Source organism: Leucopleurus acutus (genome assembly GCF_964270905.1).
Source record: "Leucopleurus acutus genome assembly, chromosome: 20".
Taxonomy (NCBI): domain Eukaryota; kingdom Metazoa; phylum Chordata; class Mammalia; order Artiodactyla; family Delphinidae; genus Leucopleurus; species Leucopleurus acutus.
The window spans coordinates 18,056,082-18,080,834 of NC_139162.1; the positions used below are offsets into that span (position 1 = coordinate 18,056,082).

The 24,753-nt window shown below is 50.1% G+C and overlaps 1 protein-coding gene across 3 annotated transcripts in view; it reads right to left on the minus strand.

Moving 5' to 3' along the window:
• Positions 1 to 8,139: 8,139 nt before the first annotated feature.
• Positions 8,140 to 24,753, minus strand: part of CDH3 (cadherin 3) — a gene marked incomplete at both ends in the record, with an annotated part of 43,507 nt that continues 26,893 nt past the window's right edge. For 2 of the 3 annotated variants that reach the window (XM_082862886.1, XM_082862885.1), the window contains 14 exons: positions 8,140 to 8,349; positions 9,982 to 10,128; positions 10,498 to 10,628; positions 12,495 to 12,701; positions 15,822 to 16,046; positions 16,840 to 16,985; positions 17,368 to 17,609; positions 19,065 to 19,250; positions 20,169 to 20,297; positions 20,950 to 21,116; positions 22,372 to 22,516; positions 22,599 to 22,754; positions 22,985 to 23,110; positions 24,326 to 24,408. In XM_082862886.1, coding sequence (XP_082719012.1) covers positions 8,140 to 8,349; positions 9,982 to 10,128; positions 10,498 to 10,628; positions 12,495 to 12,701; positions 15,822 to 16,046; positions 16,840 to 16,985; positions 17,368 to 17,609; positions 19,065 to 19,250; positions 20,169 to 20,297; positions 20,950 to 21,116; positions 22,372 to 22,516; positions 22,599 to 22,754; positions 22,985 to 23,110; positions 24,326 to 24,408 — 2,300 coding nt within the window. Of the gene's footprint in view, positions 8,350 to 9,981; positions 10,129 to 10,497; positions 10,629 to 12,494; positions 12,702 to 15,821; positions 16,047 to 16,839; positions 16,986 to 17,367; positions 17,610 to 19,064; positions 19,251 to 20,168; positions 20,298 to 20,949; positions 21,117 to 22,371; positions 22,517 to 22,598; positions 22,755 to 22,984; positions 23,111 to 24,197; positions 24,409 to 24,753 lie in introns of all 3 variants that reach the window. The other variant, XM_082862884.1, reaches the window with a different exon arrangement.

Sequence of the window (24,753 nt, forward strand, 5' to 3'; positions counted from 1 at the left end):
GGCACAGCCCCTCCCCCCCCCCCAAAAAGAGGGAATTTACAAAACCTGCCTTGAGGGTCGTAAAGCATGTTTATTAAACAAACATTTATTGAATGCCTACTATGTTCCAGGCACTATTCCATGGGATAGGGATGTAGCAGTGAAGGAAAGAAACAAAAATCCCTGCCCTCGTGGAGCTTATATTTAAATGGGGGGCAGGGGACAAATAGATAAAATATACAGTATAGTATGGTGAGAAGTAATAAATGCTAAGGAAAAATAAGACATGGTGGGTGGGGGCAGTGTTGCAATTCTGAAGTGGGACAGAATCTCTGACAAGTGGACATTTGGGTGATGCCTGAAGGAGGTGAGGAGCCATGAGGTCCCCGGGGGAACAGCAGGCCAGCCAGAGGGCACAGCGAATGCAAAGGCCTCGAGGTGGGAAGCAGCCTGCACGATTCCCAGAAGAGCAGGAGGCTGACATGGCCAGAACCACGGTGGGACTGAGGTAAGAGCAGTGGGAGGCGAGGTCCCAGGGGCAACGGCGTCAGATCCTGCAAAGCCCTGTGGGACATTTTAAAACTTTGGTTTTGATTCGGAGTGAAACTTTAGCGTATTGTCTTACACATGATAAGTGCATAATTCACAGAAGCTCTAAAGGTAGTAATTCCCATACTTACTTAGCACTGTCTCCTCAGAAGGCCTCGGCTGTCAGGTTCCAGGGTGACAAGAGACCTGCCCTTCCCTGCCCTATTGGCTGGCCCTGGTTTACTGGAAGGCAGTGGGGACAGGAATGGATGGAACCCAGCCCAAGCATTCCTGACCCACCCATCCCCTCTCAGATTGCTCTCCAGGCCCTGTCACACCCCTGCCGCTTGCTGGGCAGTGGGTACAGGAATGCTGAGGCAGCTGAGGGCTGGGCTCCGCCCCTAACTTGGAGAAGGCCTAATAACAAGCAACAAGAACAGTAATGATGGCAGCTACCACTTATTGCACCCTAACTGCCAGTCAGACAAAGCACTCAGTGCTTTTCACATGTCACCTCCCAGCGGCCTCTTTTCACCCCTTTGAGAGAGGTGTGGTCTTGAGGGAAGGGAGGCTGTGGGTCACACCCACCTCTGTGACCTCAAGGGGCTGCACTCTTCACCAGGGCTCTGTGCCCACAGACTTGGGGCTCCTTTGTGACAGGCTCCCCACTCAGTCCGGGGACCCCCGAGAGACAAGAATCTTGTAACTCCTGCCTGCCAGCTCTGCAGCTGCCCGCAGGCCCGGACAGGTCCAGGCAGCCCCCTCAGTGGCTGAGAAGTGAGCAGAGGAGGAATCAGGTTTCTCCAGCTCCTGGATGGAGGCAAGATTGCTGAATCAGGCCTTTTCCCAGGGCTTCTGGAACCAGGCCTTGTCGTGAACTCAGCCTCCAGGCTGGCTGTGGAGGTGGCAGCCCAGGACTGGGCACCTGGGCCTCATCCCGTACCTGTCCGACCTCATCTCCCACTGCACTCTTGCTCGCTCCCTCTGCTCCCTGCTGAACTCAGCTGAAATCCCCGCAACACTCCGGCCTCAGGGCCTTTGCACAGGTAATTTTTTTTTTTTTTTTTTTTTTTTTTTTTTGCAGTACACGGGCCTCTCACTGTTGTGGCCTCTCCCGTTGCGGAGCACAGGCTCTGGACGCGCAGGCTCAGCGGCCATGGCTCACGGGCCCAGCCGCTCCGTGGCATGTGGGATCTTCCCAGACCGGGGCACGAACCCACGTCCCCTGCATCGGCAGGCAGACTCTCAACCACTGCACCACCAGGGAAGCCCTGCACAGGTAATTTTTTACTAGACATACCTGCATATTCGCTCCCCAGTACCCTCCAGCCTTTGCTCAAATGCTCCCTTCTCAGTGAGAAATGGAATAGTTCCTGCCATATCAATAAACAAAGGATGCCACAGTCATCAACGATTGCAGCCCTCCAACAAGACCTGGTGAGCCCTGAGGAAACTCAGGAAGTGAAAACACAAGATACTGGCCCCAGATGGTTGAGGTGCATATCAAAGGAATGATTTCAGTGAGCCCAGACTCTTGCATCTTCCCATACATAGAAAAGTACTAAATTCCTTAACTTGAGATATCTGGTTTTCTTTAATTAACTATAATCTTCTGATGCTCCCGACTACCTGCCCTTTGTTGCAAAAGTCGAAAAATATCCTGGCTCCTCCCCTCGCCTCCTCGAGCAGTTTCTCAGAGCTATCTGAAACGCTGTCTCCCGGGCTGCAGTCCTCATTTTGCCCCAAATAAAACTTAACTTGCTGGGGGGCTTCCCTGGTGGCGTAGTGGTTAAGAATCCACCTGCCAATGTAGCGGACACGGGTTCGAGCCCCGGTCCGGGAAGATCCCTACATGCCATGGAGCAACTAAGCCCGTATGTCACAACTACTCAGCCTGCGCTCTAGAGCTTGCGTGCCACAACTACTGAGCCCACGTGCCACAACTACTGAAGCCCGCGCGCCTAGAGCCCGTGCTCCACAACAAGAGAAGCCGCTGCAACAAGAAGCCTGTGCACTGCAATGAATAGCCCCCACTTACCACAACTAGAGAAAGCCCACGCGCAGCAAGGAAGACCCAACACAGCCAAAAATAAATAAATAAAACATAAATAAATTTATAAAAAAAAAACCCCTTAACTCGCAACACTCACGTTGCACATAATTTTAAAGTCAACATCAGCAAGGCCCTTCCTGACTACTAGAACTGAACCCTCACCCCAACCCCTTACTTCCTATGCCCCACCCCAGCTTCATCTTCCTCTATAGCCTCACCTTTCACTGTACCATCCATATTACTGAGTCATCTTGTTTATCGTCTGTCTCCCACTGAATGCCAGCATGATCGCCCTTAGACAGGGCAGGAAGGGCCTTCGCCCTGTGCGTTAGAAGGCTCTGCTCTGGCCCTCCTGCCCCTCCTATGGAGCTAAGGAGCTGTGACTGCTAGAACCTGTGCACCCCACCCTGCCCTCTAGACCATTCCCTGCATAAACTGTCCCAGGCCCTCCCCAGGTCTGTCCTGAGGGCAGCCAACACAGCCCAGGTGTCTACTCCTAGGCCCAAGGGGTGGTCAGTGGAAAGCTATTTGTGTAGGTCGGTGGACAGAGCTTGGACAGGTGGGCTGGGGAATACACACACATGTGCACAAGGACCCTCATGGTGTAGGATGGAGCCTGGGGTAGGTAGAGTAGTAGGCTGACCACCGCTCCTGGGCTGGGGTCTAACTCTGCCCGTGCAGCCGCATTCTGCCTAGTACTCTAGGTGTCTGGGAATCCAGATTAAAACCTGGCCTTCCAGATCGCCATGAAGACATGCTTGTCTATGTAGGAAGATAGGATATCTTTTATTTAACAGTTTTTGACCTAGACTCACATGGTAGGTGGGCCCTACACTTTTTTTTTCCCAGAGCCCCCCATATATTAGGGCTGGGATTTTTAAGTTTTCTGCATTTCTGTATCCCCTGCAACCTAGAACAGTGCCTGGCATAGAACGTATACTCAATTAACAGTTGTTAAATTAAGGAATAAAGAAGTCCTAGGGTGATGCCCCACATGCCCCAGATGCAGTTGGAAATGCTGTGGCTTTTGTGTGTCAGGACCTTAGAGTCTCAGGGTCAGGTGGGGCCAGCTCTGCCGTGGAGGGGGCTAGGCCATACCTGAAGAGCGCCCTCCACTGCCTGCCTGCCCCATGTTCCCAATGTAGCTGGAGTTTTTTCCTACTGGTAAAAAGAGCGCATACTAGGGAATTAAGGAGACCTGGACCCCAAAACTGTCTCCGTCACTTGTGTGAAGGGCACGGCCACATGTGTGGCCGCATGTGTGAAGGGCACGGCCAGTCACCACCCGATAAACAGTGACCGCCGTCACTATCACCATCACCATCACCATCACAGTGTCCAAGGCAGTTCCTGCCGCACGGCAGCCAGTGTGGCTGTTCCACCCTCAGCTTCCCTAGCCCTCAGCGGCCAGGCTGGGAGGCGCGGGCCGTGCTGTGGTTCGAGTGGATGGTGCCCTCTGCTGGGCGCAGAGGGGAAGGGCCTTCGGGGAAGCCACAGCCACCCTAACCACTGACGTCCCTTTCTGCAGTCGGAACGCTAAGGGTAGGAAGGGCTGTTTCCGCCCAAGCTGTGAGTGCGGAGATAAAGGAGCAGCACCCCACGCTGTCAGTCTGTCAGCCACCACCATGCCGTGATAAGAACAACACTTAGGCAGCGCTCCTGTGCCAAGCACCATTCTAAGCACTTCACAGATACTGACTCATTTACTCCTCCACCTTCCAGGTGAAGAAAGTGAGGCACAGAAAGGTTAAGTGATTAGCCTAAGGCATCGTGCCTGGAGGTGCTGGGATTTGAATCTGTGCCCAGAACCACGCCTCCTGGGTGGATTATTTTCGTGGGAGGTGGGAGGTAGGCTCTGCCTTTAGCCAGAAGGAATGGCGCCCCCAGTGAGTCTGGAACTGGACACAAAGGGTGTGAGCTGCCCAAGGGGCTTCCCAGGGTGACTGCCCCCACCCTTTCAATGGCAGGACCGTTGCCCGGCTGACCTCAGGGCCCCCCCTTACTGGCCATCCCTCAGCATTTCCCTACCTGGGTCTTCTTGCTGCATCCCTGTGTGGGCCTGTGGTTAAGGAAAGTCCATGTCTAGCATAGGAAGCCAGGAATTTGAGGCCTCAGCTACTTGCCAACCTTCCGGGGATGAAATCCATCCCCTCAGGCCCCTTCAGGGACTGGCAAAGCCCACCTGGTGAGATGGCTCCTATCTTCAGCCTTTTGGGGAGGAAAAAAAAGATTGTCAGGTCAGCCACCAGGGAAAAGGCATGGTGAGAAGTGAGGCTTGGGTTCTGCCCATCTCTGCCCCGCTGGAGCGATCTTGGGGAGTCCCTGCTTTTGGAACCTCTATCTTTTCCAATCTGAAAAATGACAGGGGTAGATTGGGGGCAATTTTCAAAATGCTCTGCATTTGGGTTCTTAAGGAGAAACACTGGGAGGATGAGGCCAAAGGCAGGTCTCTGGGCACCCTGACCCCTTCTTCCCACAGCTTTACTTCAATTATTTTCTTTGTTGGACTTGGGTTCTGCAACTTTGGCTTTAAGTCTGGGGGAAAATCATTTAATAGAATGAGCCTGAGGGGTCCTTTCAGCACCAACCCGTCTGAACCCTCCACTTAGAATTAGGCAGCCTCGATCACAACCAGGACCACAGGCCCCCTCACCCCTCCCCGGTTGTTGCAGGGCTGGCTTTTTTCTTTTTCGGCTATACTGCGTGGCACGCAGGATCTTAGTTCCCCAACCGGGGAGCGAACCCACACCCCCTGCAGTGGAAGCGCGGAGTCTTAACCACTGGACCACCAGGGAAGTCCAAGAAGGCTGGCTTTGAAGCATCTGAAGAGATGGATGCTCCAGGGAATTTATTTTATCATTGTTAAGGGCGAAAAACTACAAGTACTAATGTCCATGGATGGTAGTAAGATTACATACATGCCAGCACATCCCAACTAGATGTGATGGAGACGATAAGGCAATCCTTTTACATCCTGTTATGAAAAGATATAATGCAAAATGTGTATGTAACGCATGGGGGGAAAAGATTGGAAGGATGCACGTTCAACTGTTAGACCTCAAACTGTGAAAGATTCACATTCAGGGGAGGCAAAGCAAACATGCAGGTGGTCCCCATTGGTATGGCAGGCCACACTGGTTATTGACAGTCAGCACTCACTCAGTGGTTAGCACTGGAGACCTACCAGCTGCAAATAGTTTGACTTATTATTACAGGCCCTAAAGACCAGAGTCCATTTTTCAGATGAGACGCAGGTCCCGAGTGAGAGAGTGACATAACATCCAGCCCCGTCACACAGCCCAGGCTCGTTCCTTCCAAGTCACTCAGGGGCTGGTAGCGGGTTCCATCACCAAGGGAATCCAGATCCACCCGCAGAGACGAGGCTTGGCTAGGAAAGGCTGCTTTTGCTCCTCCGCTCCCTCCAAAAATCTCAGGGGAGGAAGGCCAGCCTGCACAGTGGCTCCTTGGTTTTATTATTAGTCTCAGCTGAAGATAGGGTTTCAGGCTTTATTCAGGCTTCTCAGAGAGGCATTTAAGATAAGGGGCAGCAGGTGTTTGCTGGCTGAGACACCTAATCCTCCCCGCACAACCTTAGCAGCAGTAGCAGCAGGGCCCTGGTAGAGGGGAAGCTGAGGCTGCGGGAGCCAGATGCTGCAGCTTGAGGGAGAGGCAGGAGGTGCTGTGACCGTGGGCTCAGGTGCTACGGACCAAGGAGCTTTCTTAGCAGACTCAGTTCCCTTTAAATTTCCCCATCCAGGACCTGAGGCTTCAGGACACCCAGGGCCTCACGCTTCAGAGCCTTGGTCTTAAACTCACGGGTGCATCAGAATCACCTGGAAGGCTTGTTAGACAAGATTGCAGGGTCCTGCTTGCAGAGTTTCTGATTCGGCAGGCGATGCGGACGCTGCTGGCCCGGGAACCGCACTTGGAGTACCACTGCTTTAAAGAATCAGTCACTCCTGCAGGAAGGACACATTGATTTCAACTTCAGCGACATTTTCAGCTTCACTTCGGATTCTTTTCTTCTGGTTCATTGCAAAGACAAATTTAAAACTTCGCTTTAACAAAGACACACATGGAATCCCTGCTGCCTCTTCATCCTTATTCCTGCATCTGTGCCCTGGTGTTGTCAGGAATGTTCCAATTTCATTGACATCCTGGGTGAGTTCTCTAATTTTCTGTCTGGCTTGATTTTGATGATGATCAGGCATCATTTAAAAAAAAAACACAATGAGGCCATTCTTTAAAGGAGGAAGATCCCCTCAGAGGGTGACTGTGAGGATTTGTTTAGAGGAAGTAATTGAAGTTAAGGGCTGTTTGGGTCTAAAAAGTACTGAATAAATGGTAGCTGTTACCAATGAACACAGATAGCGCTTACCACGTGCCAGATGTTAATTCACTTAATCTCCATAAAAACTCCCCATTTTATACATGAAAAACTGAGGCAGGTAGAGGTTAAGGGACTTGCTGGGAAGGAGCGGAGCCAGATTCTCCCCAATCCCTGCCTTTCGACACAGAGCCCACAGAACAGGAGAGGAAATCTTCACGTACTGCACCATGTATGTGTGCAGCCACTGGTCCAGAAAAGACATCACCTGCAGCCCTGGTGCCGCTAAGCCCAGGGGTAAGCAAGTTAACGGTTCTCACACGGAGTTAGCAGTTCTGAATCTGTAGGGAGGACAGCAGAAGGTTTGCCCCTACCTGGGCCTGTCAACAGATCCTGAGCTTCCTCTACCATCAGGAGGAAGCTGGGGGGAAGCCCGCAGGGCTAAAAGCATTTTCTCCCCCTTGCACAACTCTCAAAGTTCTCGAAAACCACTGAATTGTACACTTTAAATGGGTAAATGATATGGTGTGTGAATTATACGTCAATAAACTGCTATTAAAAAAAAAGTTCACTCCCCTGGCACCTCTGGGAAAAGTTCCTTTAATAAAAAAGTTCTAGTACATTTACAGCATTGTCATCACCCTTCCTCTACAGCACTCGATAGGGAAAGTAAAAAATAAAGGACCACCTAAACACGCTCGGTATAAAAACGCAGTAATCCATTCAAACAGGAGGCCTCGGGGCCCAGACATCAGAGAGAAATGCAACGCGTGAGGGCACATGAGCCAGGCAGCTCTGGCCTGGGCTTCTGGAGGACCCCAGGGGCGGCTGAGGACCTGGTTCTAACTTTTTGAAAATAGCATTAAAAAAAAAAAAAAATCCAGATTGCAATAAGAGGCCTCTTTCTAAGGAGGAGGGTCCATTCCAGAGAGAACGTCAACATGGGGGAGTCAGAGTCAGTCCAGGCCCGGTACACAGGGCTGAGCATCTTACGGCAGGGGAGAGACTCCTGGAAATTCAGCAGCCCTGGCCGAGGCTAAGAGGTTTTCACTGTTGAAATCAAACTGCCCGGGTCCCTCCATGCTGAAAGGCTTAGAAACCTGCCCCTTTAACGTCACGCCTCTTCCCTCCAAGTTGCTAAGGCTACTTCTCAACAAGCTTCGAAGTCCCTGGCCGAGGTGGGGACGGAGACCCCTCGGAGATGCAGCTGCGGGCCTGGTGTTTAGGCCCCCGGCGCTGCAGGCAGGGAGGCCTAGTCGTCCTGGCCCCCGCCATACATGTCTGCCAGCTTCTTGAAGCGGCTGCCCCATTCATTCAGATAGTCGTAGTCTTGGTCCTGGTCGGAAGCAGAGGAGGTGAGCGAACTCAGGGAGGCGGCATCGGAGCCGCTGCCCTCATAGTCGAACACCAACAGGGAGTCATAGGGTGGGGCCGTGGGGTCCGTGTTGGCCGCCTTCAGGTTCTGGGGGACAGAGAGCAGGGGGTTAGGAGCTGCGGGATCAGACACCTGGCAGCTGTGAGAGCCCCGGCAAGTTAACTGAGCCTGCATTTCTCCATCTGCGAAGCCAGCTCTCCCCTCCTTTAAGGTTTTGAAGGTTGAAAATGAAATAATGCACATAAATCCTCAGCACAGGGCCCAGCCTGGAGCGAGCGCTCAGTGTGACAGGCCAGCAGTTCAGGGTGGGGGCTCTGAAATCAGACTGCACACACGATGTGTAAACTTAACCTCTCCGTGCCATTTTTCCCCCCCTCATCTCTAAAATGGGAAGACTTCTGATAGTTTTAGAGGAATGAATGAATATACGTAAATATAAAAGCACTTATTAGCATAGTACCCGGCATAGAGTGGAACACTATTTCCTCATTTGTGAAATGGGGAAGACAACAGGATTCCTACTCTGCAGAGGTGATGCAGGCAGGCATTAATTGAGACAGTATCTGCAAACTGTCCAACACAGATATTCCGGAAACTGTCTTCATCTAACTGGAGGGAAAATCTCCTGGTTATTTGGCTCCAACGCAAAGCTGCCCTGAGCAACTTTCCCCAGGCACTTCTGTTTTTGCACAGGATTCTCAGATATGCTCAGGCTAAAGAACAGAGTCTGACCACCAGGCTATTTCTAGAAAGCAAGAAAGGTAAGAAGGGTTCAAGCCAAAGTGAGGTATCCTGACCACCCATTGAGCTCTGTGCCCACTGCTGCTTCCTTGAACTCCCCAAATCCATCCATCCTCCCCTCCTTCCTTCTTTCCTCCCTCCCCTCCCATCTCTCCCTCCTCCTTCCCTCCCTCATATTAAAAACCTCCTTTGACTGACTGCTATCAAGGTACCAGGCTGTGCTAGGCTCATATCACTCATCTTCTATGTACCTTGGTTGTGGTTCTCACAACGCTGGCTATATATCTGATTTCTTTGGGGAACTAAAAAAACATCAGAGCCTAAAAAAAATGAATGTCTGGGTCCCAGGCACTGATATTTTTCAAAATTCCTCAGATAAATCAAATATGTGACCAGAATTGAGAATATCAGATACACTTAGCTATTAGCAACAGTAGCTATCATTACCTAATACATGTTAGGTACCAGGCCAGCGGTTCCCAAACTTAAATTATCTGGGAATCTTTAAAAGAATTCTGAAGCTCCAGTCACATCCGGATCAACTGAATCACAGTCTCAGGGGGTGAGTCAGAGGCATCCGTTTTTGATGTTCCCTGTGCTAGCACGGTTCCAAGTGATCCTGCATCCAACCCCTAAAGCACCCTACGACAGAGGACACCAACTCTGCTCCAGATTGGAATCACCTGAGATCTTTAAAAATTCAAATCCAGGGAGTCTGGCTCCAGAGTTTTCTCCTGACAACCACTACATTTGCTGAATAAAGAAATAATTCCTAACCTATTCTTAACCACTCTGAAACTTAGGGTTTTATGGAGGAGGAACAGAAGCTCGGAAGTTACTCAAATATGCCAGAGGTCACACAGCAGGTTGGAGGTAGAGTCAGGATTTGAACCCAGAGCCAAGACTCCAAGCCCGTCTGTGCTCGTGCTGCTGATGCTTGAATAAAGGGCTGCCCTAGGATGGCCCCCCATGCCTCACCTCGATGATGAAGTTGCCAATTTCATCTGGGTTGGCTGGCCGTGGACGGTATGCGGGTGTGGGGATGAAGGTTGGCGCCACATCGTTGCGGAGAACCAGCTCAGGCCGGGCCTCCAGGCCCCGGTGGAGTTGGGTGATGTCATAGTCCTTCATGAAAGGGGAAGGTCATGGGATGGAGAAGGACCCTTCCACTCCCCCCGTTTACATTTCACCCTAGTTCCGTACCATTTGGATGTTCTGGTTCATGGGTAGGTCTTAGAAGACAGATAATGTCAGAGATCTCTGAAAGCCCTAGTTTCCAAACCCCCTCCTCCCCAGTTAAGCACAGGTTCAAGGTCAAGGTGGCTGGGGCCAAAGAGACTAGAGCCATGGACCAGACACCCTCTCAGAAGACGGATGCTTCAGACCAGGGTCTGGTTGACGCAGCTGACATGGTTAATTTGTTGACCCAACCATCCCTGCCAGTGGCTGTGGGGGCCATCCACCTCCCGACCCCCAGACCCCCCAGTGCCCCACCTGGTCCTCCTCGCCACCCCCCTCTTCGCCGTAGTAGAAGACGTTGTCACGGGTGTCGTCTTCTGGGAGGAGAAGGGGCTCCTTGATCTTCCGTTTCTTTCTCACCAAAAACAGGAGCACCAGCAAGAGGACTGCAAGAGATGGGGAGTGTGAATATTCACCCCCCAGCAACCACACGGCTGGCCAGGACCCACAAACCCCCAGAGCCCCATCTAATTCTAGACCCCTCTATTCAGTTGCCAGAGCTTAACACACTTCAGTGGCCCCCTTGCACCTAGGAAAATCCCTGACTCCCATCAAGCCTACAGGACTGGCCCCTGCCTGTCTCCAAGCCTCCCTGCCACCCAAGTCTAGTCACATTGGCCTCCTCGGGGTTCCTCAAATATACCCAGCAGTCTCCCACTTCAGAACCTTCAACCAGGCTCATGCCTCACCTGGAACACTCTCTATGCCTATGCATGGCTCTCACCCTTGAGCTCTCAGCTTAAAATCACCTCTTCCTACTGGCATTCTGACTTCATTCCCCCACCTGTAATTCTGTATCATTTTACTGTCAGTCTTCCCATATTGGTGGTACTGGTCCTTAAGGAAACCCTCCTTTGTGGGGATGGGAATCTCCCAGCAGATGTTACTTTTCAACATGACTCTTTTTCAGTCACTAGGTGTCCTCTAATAACCATAGACTTTAAGTTAAAAGCAAGACAGTGTGGGCTTCCCTGGTGGTGCAGTGGTTGAGGGTCCGCCTGCTGATGCAGGGGACACGGGTTCATGCCCCGGTCCGGGAAGATCCCACATGCTGTGGAGCGGCTGGGCCCATGAGCCATGGCCACTGGGCCTGCGCGTCTGGAGCCTGTGCTCCGCAACGGGAGAGGCCACAGCAGTGAGAGGCACGCGTACCGCAAAAAAAAAAAAAAAAAAAGCAAGACAGTGCAACTTTGATATAACGTAGTAATGTGAACTTAGGTGCAAATGCTATTTTGGAATTTTAAGAGAGGGACTAGGTTTTAGTAATATGGTTTGAAAGGCTGACAGTCTATTTGGACACAGTGGGGACTGGCCAGCTAGTGCCTAGTTGCTCGCCTTAACCCCAGTTAATCCCATATGAGGAGGGTACCCCCTGGCCCTCTCTATGGCTGTTTAATGTAAGAGAATAGAGCCACTGTTTAGCTTTATCCCTTTTTTTGCCTGCCGGTGGAACCACTGTCTCCCTCTGGCCAGACAAAACTGACCTAGCCTTCTTTGGGAACCCATGGGTTCTCACCTCCTTACCCGACTTTTTTTTAATCCATAGCAACACCTATTTCTCTGCCAGATTATTTGTCGTCTGCTCACTGCACTGGAAAGTAAGCTCCATGAAGGCAGGGACTGGTCTGTTTTATTAAGTGTTGTACCCTCAGCGCCTAACAGTGCTTGCTACACAGTATGACGACTAACTAAAGCTTGCTCTTGTATTCATATGTGATTGAATGCATGTTTTCTGTGTAAGGACAATTCAGGGAGTGAAAAAAGCAAATGTGATAGGTTCTACCTTTAGAGCAAAGAAATTAGTTTTTAACTAAACATTTCTGCTCACTAGACCAATGGCTCTCAAGCTCTAACATGCATCAGAATCCCCTGAAGGACTTGTTAAAACACAGATTACCGGGTCTTACCCCTAAGCTTCTGAATCAGTAGGTCAGGAGTGGGCCAGAGAATTAGCCTTTCTAACAAATTCCTGGTGATGCTAACGCTGTTGGTTGGAGACCACAACTTCAGAACCACCGCTCTAGCCACTAGATGATCTGACAGCAGGGTCGAGTCTGCTCCCCAATGTATCCCCAAAGCCTGGCACCTTCCAGAACCTCCATAAACATCTATGGATTGAATGACACTCTGGGAATTAAGAGTTTAAGGAACAGTTGCACAATGTTGGTGGCCGCTTAGTCCGTGAAGTTCAAGGGTAGAATCAGGTCTTCTAACTATCCTGTCCTCAGAAGGGGAAGGGTGCCGGCACTCACACAGCAGAGCCAGGACAGCACCCAGGATGGGGAGGAGGAAACTCCCCTTCCAGCGTTCGGGGCAGGTCTCCACATGGCCGTGGCAGTCGCACACGGTGGCCCTGATCACCGTCAGCTGTTCCTTGTTGCCGTGGTCGGACAGAGAAAGGTGCACGTCGTATGTGTCTTGCTTCAGGAACTTCTTCAGGAACAAGGCCACTGTGTCTCCTGGAGTGGACAGATAATTATTCATCTCAGGAGACCACAAATGGTGGGAACTGAGCACACCATGACGGAGGTTTGAGGAGGCAGCCTCTGCATCTGGGCAACAGGAAGCAATATCCCCAAAGCACATTATACCAAGTGTTAAAAACTGATATTCGGCCAAAGCCAAATTTACCACTGTGGAAAGGATTATTTGGATAGAAGAATAAATTCATCACTTTATTTAAAATAAATCAATAATCACAGCATTTTTTAAATACGATGTTTTTAAAAAGTCATGGCATGTAGAGCCAATAATTTCTCAGTACCATTAGCTGCTAGATTACTCCTTGCCGCAAAACAAACAAACATTGTTCTTCCTAAAAGATAGCTAACCCAATCTTTTAATATTTACATTAACTGGCCACCTGTTTTCCTATTTGAAAATTCACTACCATTTATTATTGCAGCATTTTGCTCTTGCAATAGTAAATATAATGTTTACACCTCAACTGTATGATAGAATTTCAGTATCTGAAACACGGATATTCTGAGTGAGCATCAATTATTAATAAATCCAAAATGCATATGACTTGGTGATGTCACTGATGTTGTTAAGCAGATCAGAGAGGGTGCTAACCTGTGTTACCCCAGCATTAGTGACTGCACACAAGTTCAGAGATGCCGGCAGTGAGGCTGCAATGGGCACTGTGCTAACCAGCCTTCAAAGGCCCGGGGTGGGCAGCAGGCAGCCACAGAGCAGAAGCCAAGCCTCAGGGCGGCCTGCACGATGGGTACCACTCTGGGGAGGGTGTGCAGCACTCCTGGAGTGGGGAGGGGGGCTGTGTTTGCGGGTGAGAAATACAGGGTCAGAGGCCACTCTGAAGAAAGGCCTTCCGTTTAGACCCAAGTTTCTCAAAGAGGGCACTATTAGCTTGGATGGAACTATTCTTCATCATGAGGAACCTTCCCAATTCAAGTCCTCACCACTAAATGTCAGTAGTGTCCCCCCATCACTGGGACATTCAAAACCAACCCCACGTTTCTAGCCCACCCACCTTCAGGCTTGCTGGCCTATTTCAGCAGTGACCTCAAGCCATTTTCAGTTCAAAGGCTCTGCATGCTTGCTGGGACCCTCTTAGTTAAAAGGCCAGAAGGGAGAATTCACCCTGTTGCCATTCGGCAGTGGCAGGCAGAGAGAGTTCTGTAGGCTGATGTTTGGTCTACCAAGTGGAGAGGCTAACATGGGGTATTTCACCCAAACATCCCTCCTGCTATCCTGTTCCCACGCTGGAGGGCTGAGTTCTCAGCTGATGATGGTGCTGGTGGCGGTGTCAGTGACTAAACTGACCCTTACTATGTGCCAAGCCCAACTCTGATATCCACCCCAACTTTAAGAGGCAGGTTCTGTTATCCTCATTTTACAAATGCAGACATTGAAGCTTAGGGAGGTCAAGTAAGCAGCCCAAGGTCACACAGGTGTAGAGTTTGGATTAACTCCTCTGACAAAAAACAGTCAGATAGAACAACTAAGTCAAAACCAAGAACCGGGTATCAACGCTAGTATCAGGTGTTGGCACCACTGAGCTTTGGGCCTAATGCTCACACTTGACAGAGTCAGATCTGTGATTGTTTGGGAAACAGTGGTGGTGAAGATGGCCACTGACGTCTACCGAGCACTGATATACCAGACAAGATGCCTTTCAGGCACTCATTTAATCTTCACAGTGATTGTATGGAGGTAGGTACTATCATGGCAGCATTCTACAAGTAGGGAAACTGCAGAACAGTGAGGTTCAGTAACTTGCCCACAGTCACAAACCTCGTAAATGGAAGGGCTGGATCTTGAACCAAGGCATTCTGGCTCCAGAGTCTACGCTCTGTAAACGATACAGTCAGGGCGGGGGAAAACTGGCTTCTAGGCCACAAGGTGGTGACGGGAGACCAACTTGGGTTCCCTCAAGGAAAGGTGCTGGATATACATCCCCAAATCACAGGAATCATAAAAATGAGACAAGGTGTGTGTCTGAAGCAGGTCTCCCCAGTCCTTTCTGGGCGGGGCTCAGCAGCAGTAATAGGCACCAGGCATTTTGTTACTTCGGGGCAGAACCTGAATGTTCTGGCTCCCCATTCCCCTCCTGGGGGACTCTAGCCCCAAGAGGAAGAGGAAGATGCTTTAAACCAGAGTGAGCAGGGTTTCTCCAGGGGCCTTACTGGCACTTGGGCCTGGATGCCTCTTTCTCACACACCTGGGTCCTTGCCCACTTGATGCCAGCAAGTCCTTTCTCCAGTCCTGTGACAACTGAAAAACCACTCAAGGCTGAGGAGCTCCAGGGGGATGGGAAAGAGGAAGGACAGGGAGATGGCTGGGAGCAGGGATGTGGGGGTGAGGGACCCCAGCTTCAATTTCTGCTCCACTGCTCATCCACACTGTGCCCTTGGGCACACTATTTAACCTCTCTGAGCCTCATTCTCATCTGTAAATAGGGATAAAAATACTGATCACAGAGGATGGTAGAAATATTAAATATGGAAAAGTACAAAAAGCATCTTGCATATCGCCAGGGTTTGATAAATGGTAAGCTGCAAAGCATCCTGGTATGGCAGACTGCCTGCATTCCAATCCTGGGGCCGTCATTTTCTAACCATAATGCCCTTGGCAATATATTTAAGCTTCTGTAAGCCTTGGTTTCCCCATCTGTAAAATGGGTGCACATGCATGTATGTGTGAGATAACAGTACCTTCTTTACGGGGTTGTTGTGAGGTTTAAGTAGCCAAATCTACTTAAAGCACACAGAGCACACAGCACCTAGCACACAGCACCTAGCACACAGCAAGCATGCTCAGGCATGTTAGCTGTTATCCCCATGCTGGAGTTCTGACTCCCTCATTATGTGAGAGTGAGAAAGGCACATCCCATGTCTCTGGGCCTGTTTTTCCAATTGTACAGGCAGGTGGTTGAGCTAGAACGGTGTTTAAGGGCTCCTGTGGAATTCCAAAGGCTTACACTAAGTTAATAAGCAGCACTTAACTGACATTCTTGAGGAGACTGGTAATTCGGTGACCCACGAGACACTGGGGCAAGAAGGTGTGTCGGGTCTTGGTAGGGGGCAGACACCCATCTGCCACCACCACTCAGTTACCTTTCTCATTGACTTCTGCCGTCCAGTAGATGTCCGAGTCGTGTGTGAGCCGGGCCCGGAAAGGGGAGGTGTGGGGGGACAGGTCCTTGTCTGTGATGTTCAGCACCTGAGGCAAAGGGCTTTGGTTGCAGATGGTGATCTGACGGGGCTCAGGGACCGGGCCATGGTCGTTGACATCCATTAGTGTTAGCAGGAGGGTCCCCGTGCCAGTGGTGGGAGGGCTCCCTGTTTGTAATCACACACATGATCTCTTTTCAGCATGTGCCCTTGGTTGGGTTGATGAATCAATGTTAAGCTCTCCCAGGACCTACCCAATCAGCCTCAGGAGGGTCCTATTTACTGTCTAACTGTAACCTTTCAAGAGCCTCTGAACACTAGCTTCATTATAGATCAAACCAGTGATGACAAATGCATGGCAAACATACCATCATTCTCATTTTGTGTCCATGGCAGACATTACTAACTGATCACAGCACAGTTGCAGCCACTTCATCCAGACAGCCACTACCAATCTATTACAAAGAGAAACCTATTGGCCACCTCAGGGTTGATGCAGTGTTTGCTGATCAGCTTCAGGGAAGTTTTGCTTCCCAGCCCTGCAGTAACCTCTCGCCTGCCTCCAGGCCTTGGTTCAGTATGTGTCAAATAGAGATGGTAATCACATTATCACCCCCAATCCTGTCATGGTGTGACATCACTAATCAATCATGACACTTTCCAGGCAGCCCTTTTCAATCATTCATAAGGGGAAACCAACAGGCCAATTCAGGGCTCAGTGAACCACAAACTTAAGATGAAAGGAGTCTTCAGGATACTTCCTAACTCCTGGGTCTTAGGGAACTTGAAACCAGCCAACCCTAGGACCACCCTTTAAAAGACCCCTCTGAGAGACCCCTTTGACCTCCCAGCTAGGATTGCTGACACCGCTTCCCCACACCACACTCTGTCTGTGGAGGGGACATGCGGTGTCCTTGGCTCCAAAGGTGCTCATGTGGAGGGGCTGGGAGGAAGCTCTCACCATCATCCGTGGCCAAGACCATGACTTCGTAGATGTTGGTCCTCACAAACTGCTCATCCTCACGGTCCAAGACCCCTACAGCAGTGACCTGCCCACTGTCTGGGTCCATTGCTAGCCACCCCGCTGGGTCTCTCAGGATGTGGTAGCTGGAGCAGAAAAGTTGAGAAGAATCACACTCAGAATACTTAGAGTTCTGGAGTCATCATTCAAAGCCTCCTCATGCCAACAGGCAGAGGGTTTCATAGGACTCAGGGCTCCTAAGCAGGATTACGTAGAAAATGCATCTCACCCCCAAATGGGAGCCTGAGCAGAAGGTGGGGTCCCAGCAGGGACACATGAGAGGGAGCAGGAATACCTGTCCCGTGGACTTCAGCCACATGGAGGGTAGGAACGGAAGGCCCTGTACAGGGGTGACATTCAAAATATTTAATAGTCTTTACGGCAATTAGAACAAACTCTGGCTATAATAAACAACCCATCCAACAGTACCCACGCATTTAGCTGAATTTAAGCCCAGCTCCTATGTACCTGATCTTCTGACTCCCGTTGTCGGGGTCCCGCGCGGTGTAGGTGCAGACAGGCTCGCCGATGGAGATGCCCTCCTGGACCTCGATGACTTTGGAGGGTGGGACGAACACAGGCGGCTCATTCACATCCTCCACGTGGACCACTATGGTGGCCGTGGAGGTTGGGAGCTTCACCACAAAGGGAGCCTCGTTGATCACTTCAACGTACAGGTTGTACTGGTTTTTGGCCTCGAAATCCAAGCCCTGGGACAGAACAGGAAGGAGGACCTGAGCCGCCATTTTGTGAGGAGGCTCCATGCAGTGCTGTGATGCCAGAAGGGCCCACAATGGGGGGCTGGAGGCTCCCACCAGCAACAATACTGCCCCTTCCCTACCCCATAGAGCCTCCTGCATTTCCTGAGTGGACATTCAGTGGGGCCTCTCAGACCACCACCCCAAAGGCAACTAGAGGAGTAAGCCCTAAGCCTAGAACTGGTTCCCTATGGGGTGATGACACCTCCTAGGGGGTGTTGTAGAAACTTGGAGGACGCATTTCTAGGTGTCCTAATGACTGGGGATGCCACTGGCATTTACAGGCTGGGGCAGGGACACAAAGAACTGTCCCATATCCCATGTGACTTGCCAATATCACCATGGACATTCATGTATTTATGGGTGTGATGTTCTGTTTATATTTATAGTCTAGAACGTGTTTTACATACAAACCGAGTTTTTGGTGTGTTTTTAATTTATACTGAATTTTCCAGGAATGCAACTTCTGAGGGGAGCTTGTAATTTGATTTGTTCACGTCTTTCCCAAAGTTGTTTATTTGCTATTCTGGAAAAACATCAATACCACTCGTGATATGAGTCACTAGAGTGACATATAGTATCTACTACATCTGGACGATGTGCAAGAAACTAACCGCTTCATTATGTTTTCTAGTGTACTTGTGCCCAAAGGTTTACATATGGAAATATTTTATTATCAGGAACTTTTCCTGTAAAATTCTCTTTTATTTTACAGTTAGAGCATTCCATTTTTCTAGAAATTACATAAGTTAGAGAAGTTATATTATAAATGAAATTCATTTCACAGTGTGAAAGGGGTGTTACAAAGTTTTGGTTGCAAGGAGGGGACAGCCTTTAAAGTATTATATAAAGCCCCACTTCTCAAACTGGGCCATTCTTCATAATAAACCAGGAGGTAAAAGAAATCAAAGAAAGATTGGACCCATCTTCTTGAAGCATCAATTTTATTAAAAGACTTTCTGAGAGGCAAGGGTATGCCTAACTACTGAGTAATTTAAAACATTTTACTATCCAAACACCTAGACACCGAGATGTGAATTATGGATTGAATGCAAAATTAGCAAGAATTCCAATAAAACAGAGACCCTCTGTGTAAGACTGATTGGGAGCAGCCACTGGACACTGGGATCTGGGAGGGGGGGCCCCCACTGATCTGCCTCAATTAGATCAGCAACTCTGTTTTATGAATCTGTTTTATGAACTGGGTCCCTGGGTAAGGTTTAGTTTGAACAAAGGAATTCCCCAACCCAAGAGGAATGGGAGAGTGTTGCAAGCCACTGGCCTGGTGCACTCCCTGGTGAGTGGTCCAAGGTATGTCTCCCAAGGCAGGTGGTACTCCCTAGTCCTGGAGGCTGCAGACCTGACTGTCCCAGGTGTGGCCCTTGTACAAAACCCAAACCGACTCACCTTCCTGGTTGTCAGGATACCCTGGTTGCTCTCAGGGTGGGTGGTGATGGTAAAATGGTCCCCGTTGTCACCTTCCACGATGCGGTAGGTAGCCTGCCATGCCGGTGAGTTGGGGGCATCCAGATCGGTCACTGTCAGCCTCTGCAGCTCGTGGCCCACTGCGTTCTCAGGCACACGGGCCTCGTACTGTCAGCGTGGGAAGCACAGCACAGTCAGAGCGGAGAGACTGACCACCTTGAGAGGCTGTTCCACTCTTCACTGGCTGTGAATCCTCCATCCAACTCCAGGGGCGCCCCATGCCGCTCACCCCTTCCTGGACTGCCCAACCCACTTATTGGGGTTTCAAGGCATGCGTGGATGCAGAACACCCCAAGAGTCAGCCTCACAGCTGCTGGGACAGACCACGGCAATCTTGGGCCTGCTTTCCCTACACCCAGGGGCCTGACGCTCCAGGAATCTCACTGATCTGGGTGCCCAAGGCCTCACCATTGAGTAGTCACCTATATCTAGCTGAGATCAGAAAGGCATAAGCAAGGTGGCAAGAAGGGCTAGGTGTCTGATTGCTCTGGGGCACTGACCAGGAACTTTTTGGAAATTCTGGAACAGGTGGCAAAGATGGGGAAATCAGCTGCTGAGAACAAATTTTTAATCAGGCCTAAACAATGTTTAGCCGTCAGAGTTACCTACAGATGGAAGGGGGTGGGTGTCACCTTGACTGGTACTGAGTCCTCTGTCACGTGAGGTGTACAAGCATTCACTGGGGGAATGTGGGCAGGTATAGGTGTGAGGCAAATTAGGACTTTCCATATCAACAAAGATTTTCATATTGAGCACTTGTGTACCTGGGATTGTGTTAAGAACTGTACATAGATTATTTCATTTAAAACTCAGAAAAGTGCAGCAGGAGACAATGGAGCATCATCTCCATTTCACAGATTAGGAAATAGGGCACAGAGAGGTTAGGTAGTTCACCTCAGGTCACAAAGCTCACAAGTGCTGGGACTGGGACTTGAAGCAATGTAGGCTGGTTCTGGAGTTTCATCAGAAAGGAGAAACTTAGTCCTTCATCATCTGACGAGGGAAGAAGGAAGGAAGGGGCATTACCTGCTGGGGCTCAAACACAGGAGCATTGTCATTGGCATCTAGGATTTCCACTATGGCCATAGCCGTGGTGCTGGAGCCGTCCCCGTTCATGTCCGTAGCCTGGATGGTCAGTGTGTACTCAGGGACTCTCTGGGGAGAAAAGGAGAGTAGAAGTGGAAGGCCACTGCGCGTTGGGCACAGCCTTGGATGTACGGGGAGGGAAGCGGAATGTTCCTCCCTCTAAGTGTTCTCTTGATTCCTGACCCACTGCTTGCCCACTGCAGAAAAGACCAGAAGCAAAGGGTGGAGGGGGAGGGGAACTGTGGATCCAAACGGTTCTCCTGGGCCTGTCGTGGGATGAAGCCTGGGCATTGCTTCCTGACCCTGGCGGATGCAGGATGGGAGCTTTGAGTGTGGATTTGGGCAAAGGTATTAATTAGGGAACAGGAGGCAACTCTAATATCCATGGAGCTAATTCTGCTTTGTGGCACACACGGGACAAATCTGGGCAATGTGCGTGCTAAGTGAGCCATGCCGAGAGGAAATGAGAAAACCTGCAGAAAGTATTAAACGTCTGTGTTTTACAGCTGCCTCCTCAGCCTTAACGAGATGGTTTGGCAACGTGCCACTGGCCCGAGGGAGCTGCAGGACATCAATGTGGGACATAGCAGCAGCCATTCCCAGCTGACTTGGGTCCCCAATGCTCTGCCCTGGGCTTTGGGGGCAGAGGCTTCCGCTCTGAGCATCAGACCCCAGCCTGGGCTAGCCCGGGCAGGCAGCACCTTCCCGAAGGGCCACCTACCTCCCGGTCCAGGCCACTGGAGACGACGCTGATGGTGCCTGTGCTCCGGTGGACCGTGAACATGAGGTCCTTGGGCTCTTGACTATGGATGGAATAAGCAACCACCCCATTGTAGGTGTTGATGGCATCGTCCTCATCGGTGGCTGTCACCTGCATCACAGAAGTGCCTGGAGGGGAGAAGCGCTGATGAGTGCGCAACCTTCCCTTCCAGCTCCGGTTCCAGCCTTGCCCACTTCTGGAACTCCGAGAGGCTCCACCCTGCTTGCTGGCTTGGCCCCATGTTCCACTCGTGGCAGAGACTGCTAATTGGTGCCCATTTCCCATTCTCCCCTTCCTTCTTAGAAACATAATCCTCATAATCATCCTAGGCTGAGCACAAGCCCACGGGGAACCAAAACTATTTCGCTTCTTGCAGCTAGCTGTGGCCACAAGACTGAAATCTGACGAATGGGGTATACAGCTTTGGGGGAAGCGTTTTTCTGAGTTAAGGGGCTTATTCTTCCCACCCCTTCCCTCCTTCCGGATATAATGGCCAGAGCTCCAGCAGCAACCATGAGGTAATCTTGGGAATAAAGCCAAAACAGCAGAGCAACGAGATGGAAGGAGCCTAGTCCCCCCACACGTTAAAGCACCATTCCAGCCTGGCTTGACCACCTCTAGGCTTCCTCAATACAAAGGGGGAAAAGGTTCCATATTGTTGAAGGTACCGTTTTTCTTCCGGAAATGTCTATCATTGGCAACCTAACCAACTCACATTTCCCTGTAATTCTCCACAACTCAGAGGCAAAGGGAGAGGAGGAGCCCTCCTCACCAGCACTGTCTCTGAGGTCATTAATGTCACCTGTTTCTCTAGCCTTTTGCCAGCCCCTCTCACCCTCTTCCCCAGCCTGACGATTCATCTTCTGCTTTCTCTCACCCTTTGCCACCCTCCTTGCAGCTGCCATTTCCCCAAAGAACCTCATGTCAGGTGCTTCATATCACACAGCAGTAGGCATGTGTTATTTCTAATCTTCACAGCTCTTTACGGTTGATATTATCCCCATTTTCAGGTGTGAAGATTGAGGCTCAGAGGTCAAGACCTTGCCCAGGGTCACAGCAGATGACAGACAAAATCCAGATTCAAATGTAGGTCTCTGCAGCTCCAAAGCTGCAGCTGGCTGATCCTCTGAAGCTTCTGGGAAATTTTCAAATACACAGATTCTGGGGCTCTACTCCAGCATCATTCTTATTCAGGGGTCTTGGGATGGAGTGGGGGAATCTGGATTTTTAAGAAGATCCCAGGTAATCTGAGGCACAGCCCAGGAAATCAGGTATGAAGGGTTCTTCCAGCCTTTAAGAGTCTGGGCTGATTCCAGAAGTGGACCCAAGGCCAGGTCTGGGGCCAGCAGACCTCTATAGCTGTGCCCTCCCCAGTCCTCTTACCGGGTAGTACCCCTTCCAAGACGCTCCCTCTGAAGACATCCTGGGTGAACTTGGGCTTGTGGTCATTCTGGTCTGTTACGATGATGGAGATGTTCATGGGCTCTTCCACGGAGGCACCGTTCTCCGACACAGCGTGGCCAAAGAGCTGTAGGTACACAGGCCTGGGGTCAGCCTGGCACTACCCTTCCTGGGGCCCTGCTTCTCGTTGGACGCTAAAGGTTACTTACCTCATACTCGGCAATTTTCTCCCGGTCCAGTGGTTTATTCAACAGCAACCAGCCCGTTTCCTTCTCTATGGTGAAGACACCCTCAGGGGGGCTGTCTGCCCCAGGCCCCGTGATGCTGTAGAAAATCTTGGTGCCTCTGTCTTTATTAGATTTGAGCTGGAAGCAAAAGAAAATGGCAGCTGACAAAGTGACAAATATCTCATGATTGTAGCAAAGAACCCTCTGTGGGGAGGGGTGGAGAGGCACTGCCTGATTAGAAATTGCTCCCATCAGAGAGTTTCCCTCTGCGGTCCCCAGGGCTCAGCAGCAAGAAACCTCATATTCAGGCCTTTGAATGAGAGTCCCTGAAGACACCAATGACTCCCAGGGAGAAGGCACAGTCATACCTGATGCAGCTTCTGGGGGAAGGGACCCTTGCCATTCTCAGGGACAAATATTGGCGGGACCACCCAATCTCTCTTGCGTCTTCGCAAGATACGTTTGGATGGGGAGATCTTCAATGCTTTCCTTTCCTGCAAGGAGAGAAGACCCCTTAACCCAGGTGTGCAAACAACTGGAACATACCCAACATCCTCTCATCTACAGGGGCTCATGGCAAGGACAGAGGCCCAGATGGGTTTATTGTAAAAGAAAACTTGGAAATAATCTAAGTGTTCACTTATAGAGAAGTCCCAATTAAATACACTATAATACATCCATCTAGTGGAAATTGTATACAGCTTTAAAAATGAGGGATGTCTCTCTGTGCTGGCATGGAAAGATCTTTGATATATATCCATACTTAAGTGAAAAAGAACAAGATATAGAACAGCTTAATGTAGTTTAGTATTCTATTTAACAAACACTTACATAGGGCTTAATATGTGCCAGGCACTGTTCCATCTTTTGTGTAATAGGGTGGGAAAATAAGGCATATATTCACATCTGCTTATATACAGACAAAGTGTGGGGGATACTAGGAGCTTATAACGGTGGTTATCTGTGAGAAGGGGATAGGCAGTGTACTGATGTATTTTTCAGTGCAAAAAGAAGGTGCAGACATGTGAATAGTATGTTAGTTTTGCATAAAAGAGGACCGAAAAGTTTATTTTATACCTATATATAATATATATAAATATATTTAATATAAATATAGAACAAATACATAAATTAGAAGGAAAGAAACTGGTAACAGGTCTTCTCTTGGAGTGGTAGAGAGGGCATTAGACATAGGGGGAGAAAAAAGGGGAGGTTATTCATTCTAAAACTTTTTAATATTTAAAATTTTGAACCATGTGGATACATTAGCTGCTCAAAAAATTAAATTAGACAAAACAAAGAAATGTGGCCAAGAGCCTCAGGTCCATCTTCCCAAAGGTTCATGAGATTGGCAGTCCTGTGTTGGGATCACCTTCACTTGCGGTTTACCGGCATGATATGGGAAAGAAGGAAAGGGAGATGGGACAGGGAATTCAAGGGAGGAAGGGCACTGGGCCATTACTCACAAAGCAGCTCTGGGCCCCCCTTGCCTGACTCTGGTGCCCCCTACTGGGCAGCTGCAAGCACTACCCTGCTTAGATCAGTACCCACGCGCACAGCTATGGGCAACTGAGGTCTAACCCTGCGTCCTCTGCAGGGGTAACATGGCTCACAACAGCCACGGCAACCTCGGCCTCCTGGCCAGCAGCAAGCTGGGCATGCACGGAGAATGTCTTTCTTCTCTCCTGAAGGTGGACATGGTGTTTTACCTGGACTGTTTTGTTGTTCAGAACAGTGAAGTCATCATCAGTCAGCAGGGCCGACTCTTGCCCAGGGCAGTCCGTGAAAACCACTGTGGGGAAGGAAGGAAAAGAGTATTAGGAAGGAGGGGCTTCTGGAAGATACCCCATGGGAGCCAAGACCTGACAACAGCCCCCTGACTGGATCAAGGACTATTGCAAGCCACTGCAGAAGGAGACTTGGCTTACTTCCTCTGACCAGCAATGTGATTCCATATGAGTTTCAGATGGGCTTCTGAGTTTGGTCTCAAGAGGGAAGACCACTTCCTGGTTTGTGGGCCGAAGAACCAAAATCATAGATATTCAGCGACATTAGCCCCATGGAGTCTCACGAGACACAGAGTTGACCCAAGGTCACAGCTGGAGGCAGAAGATTTTAAGCATTTCCGAAGGCTATG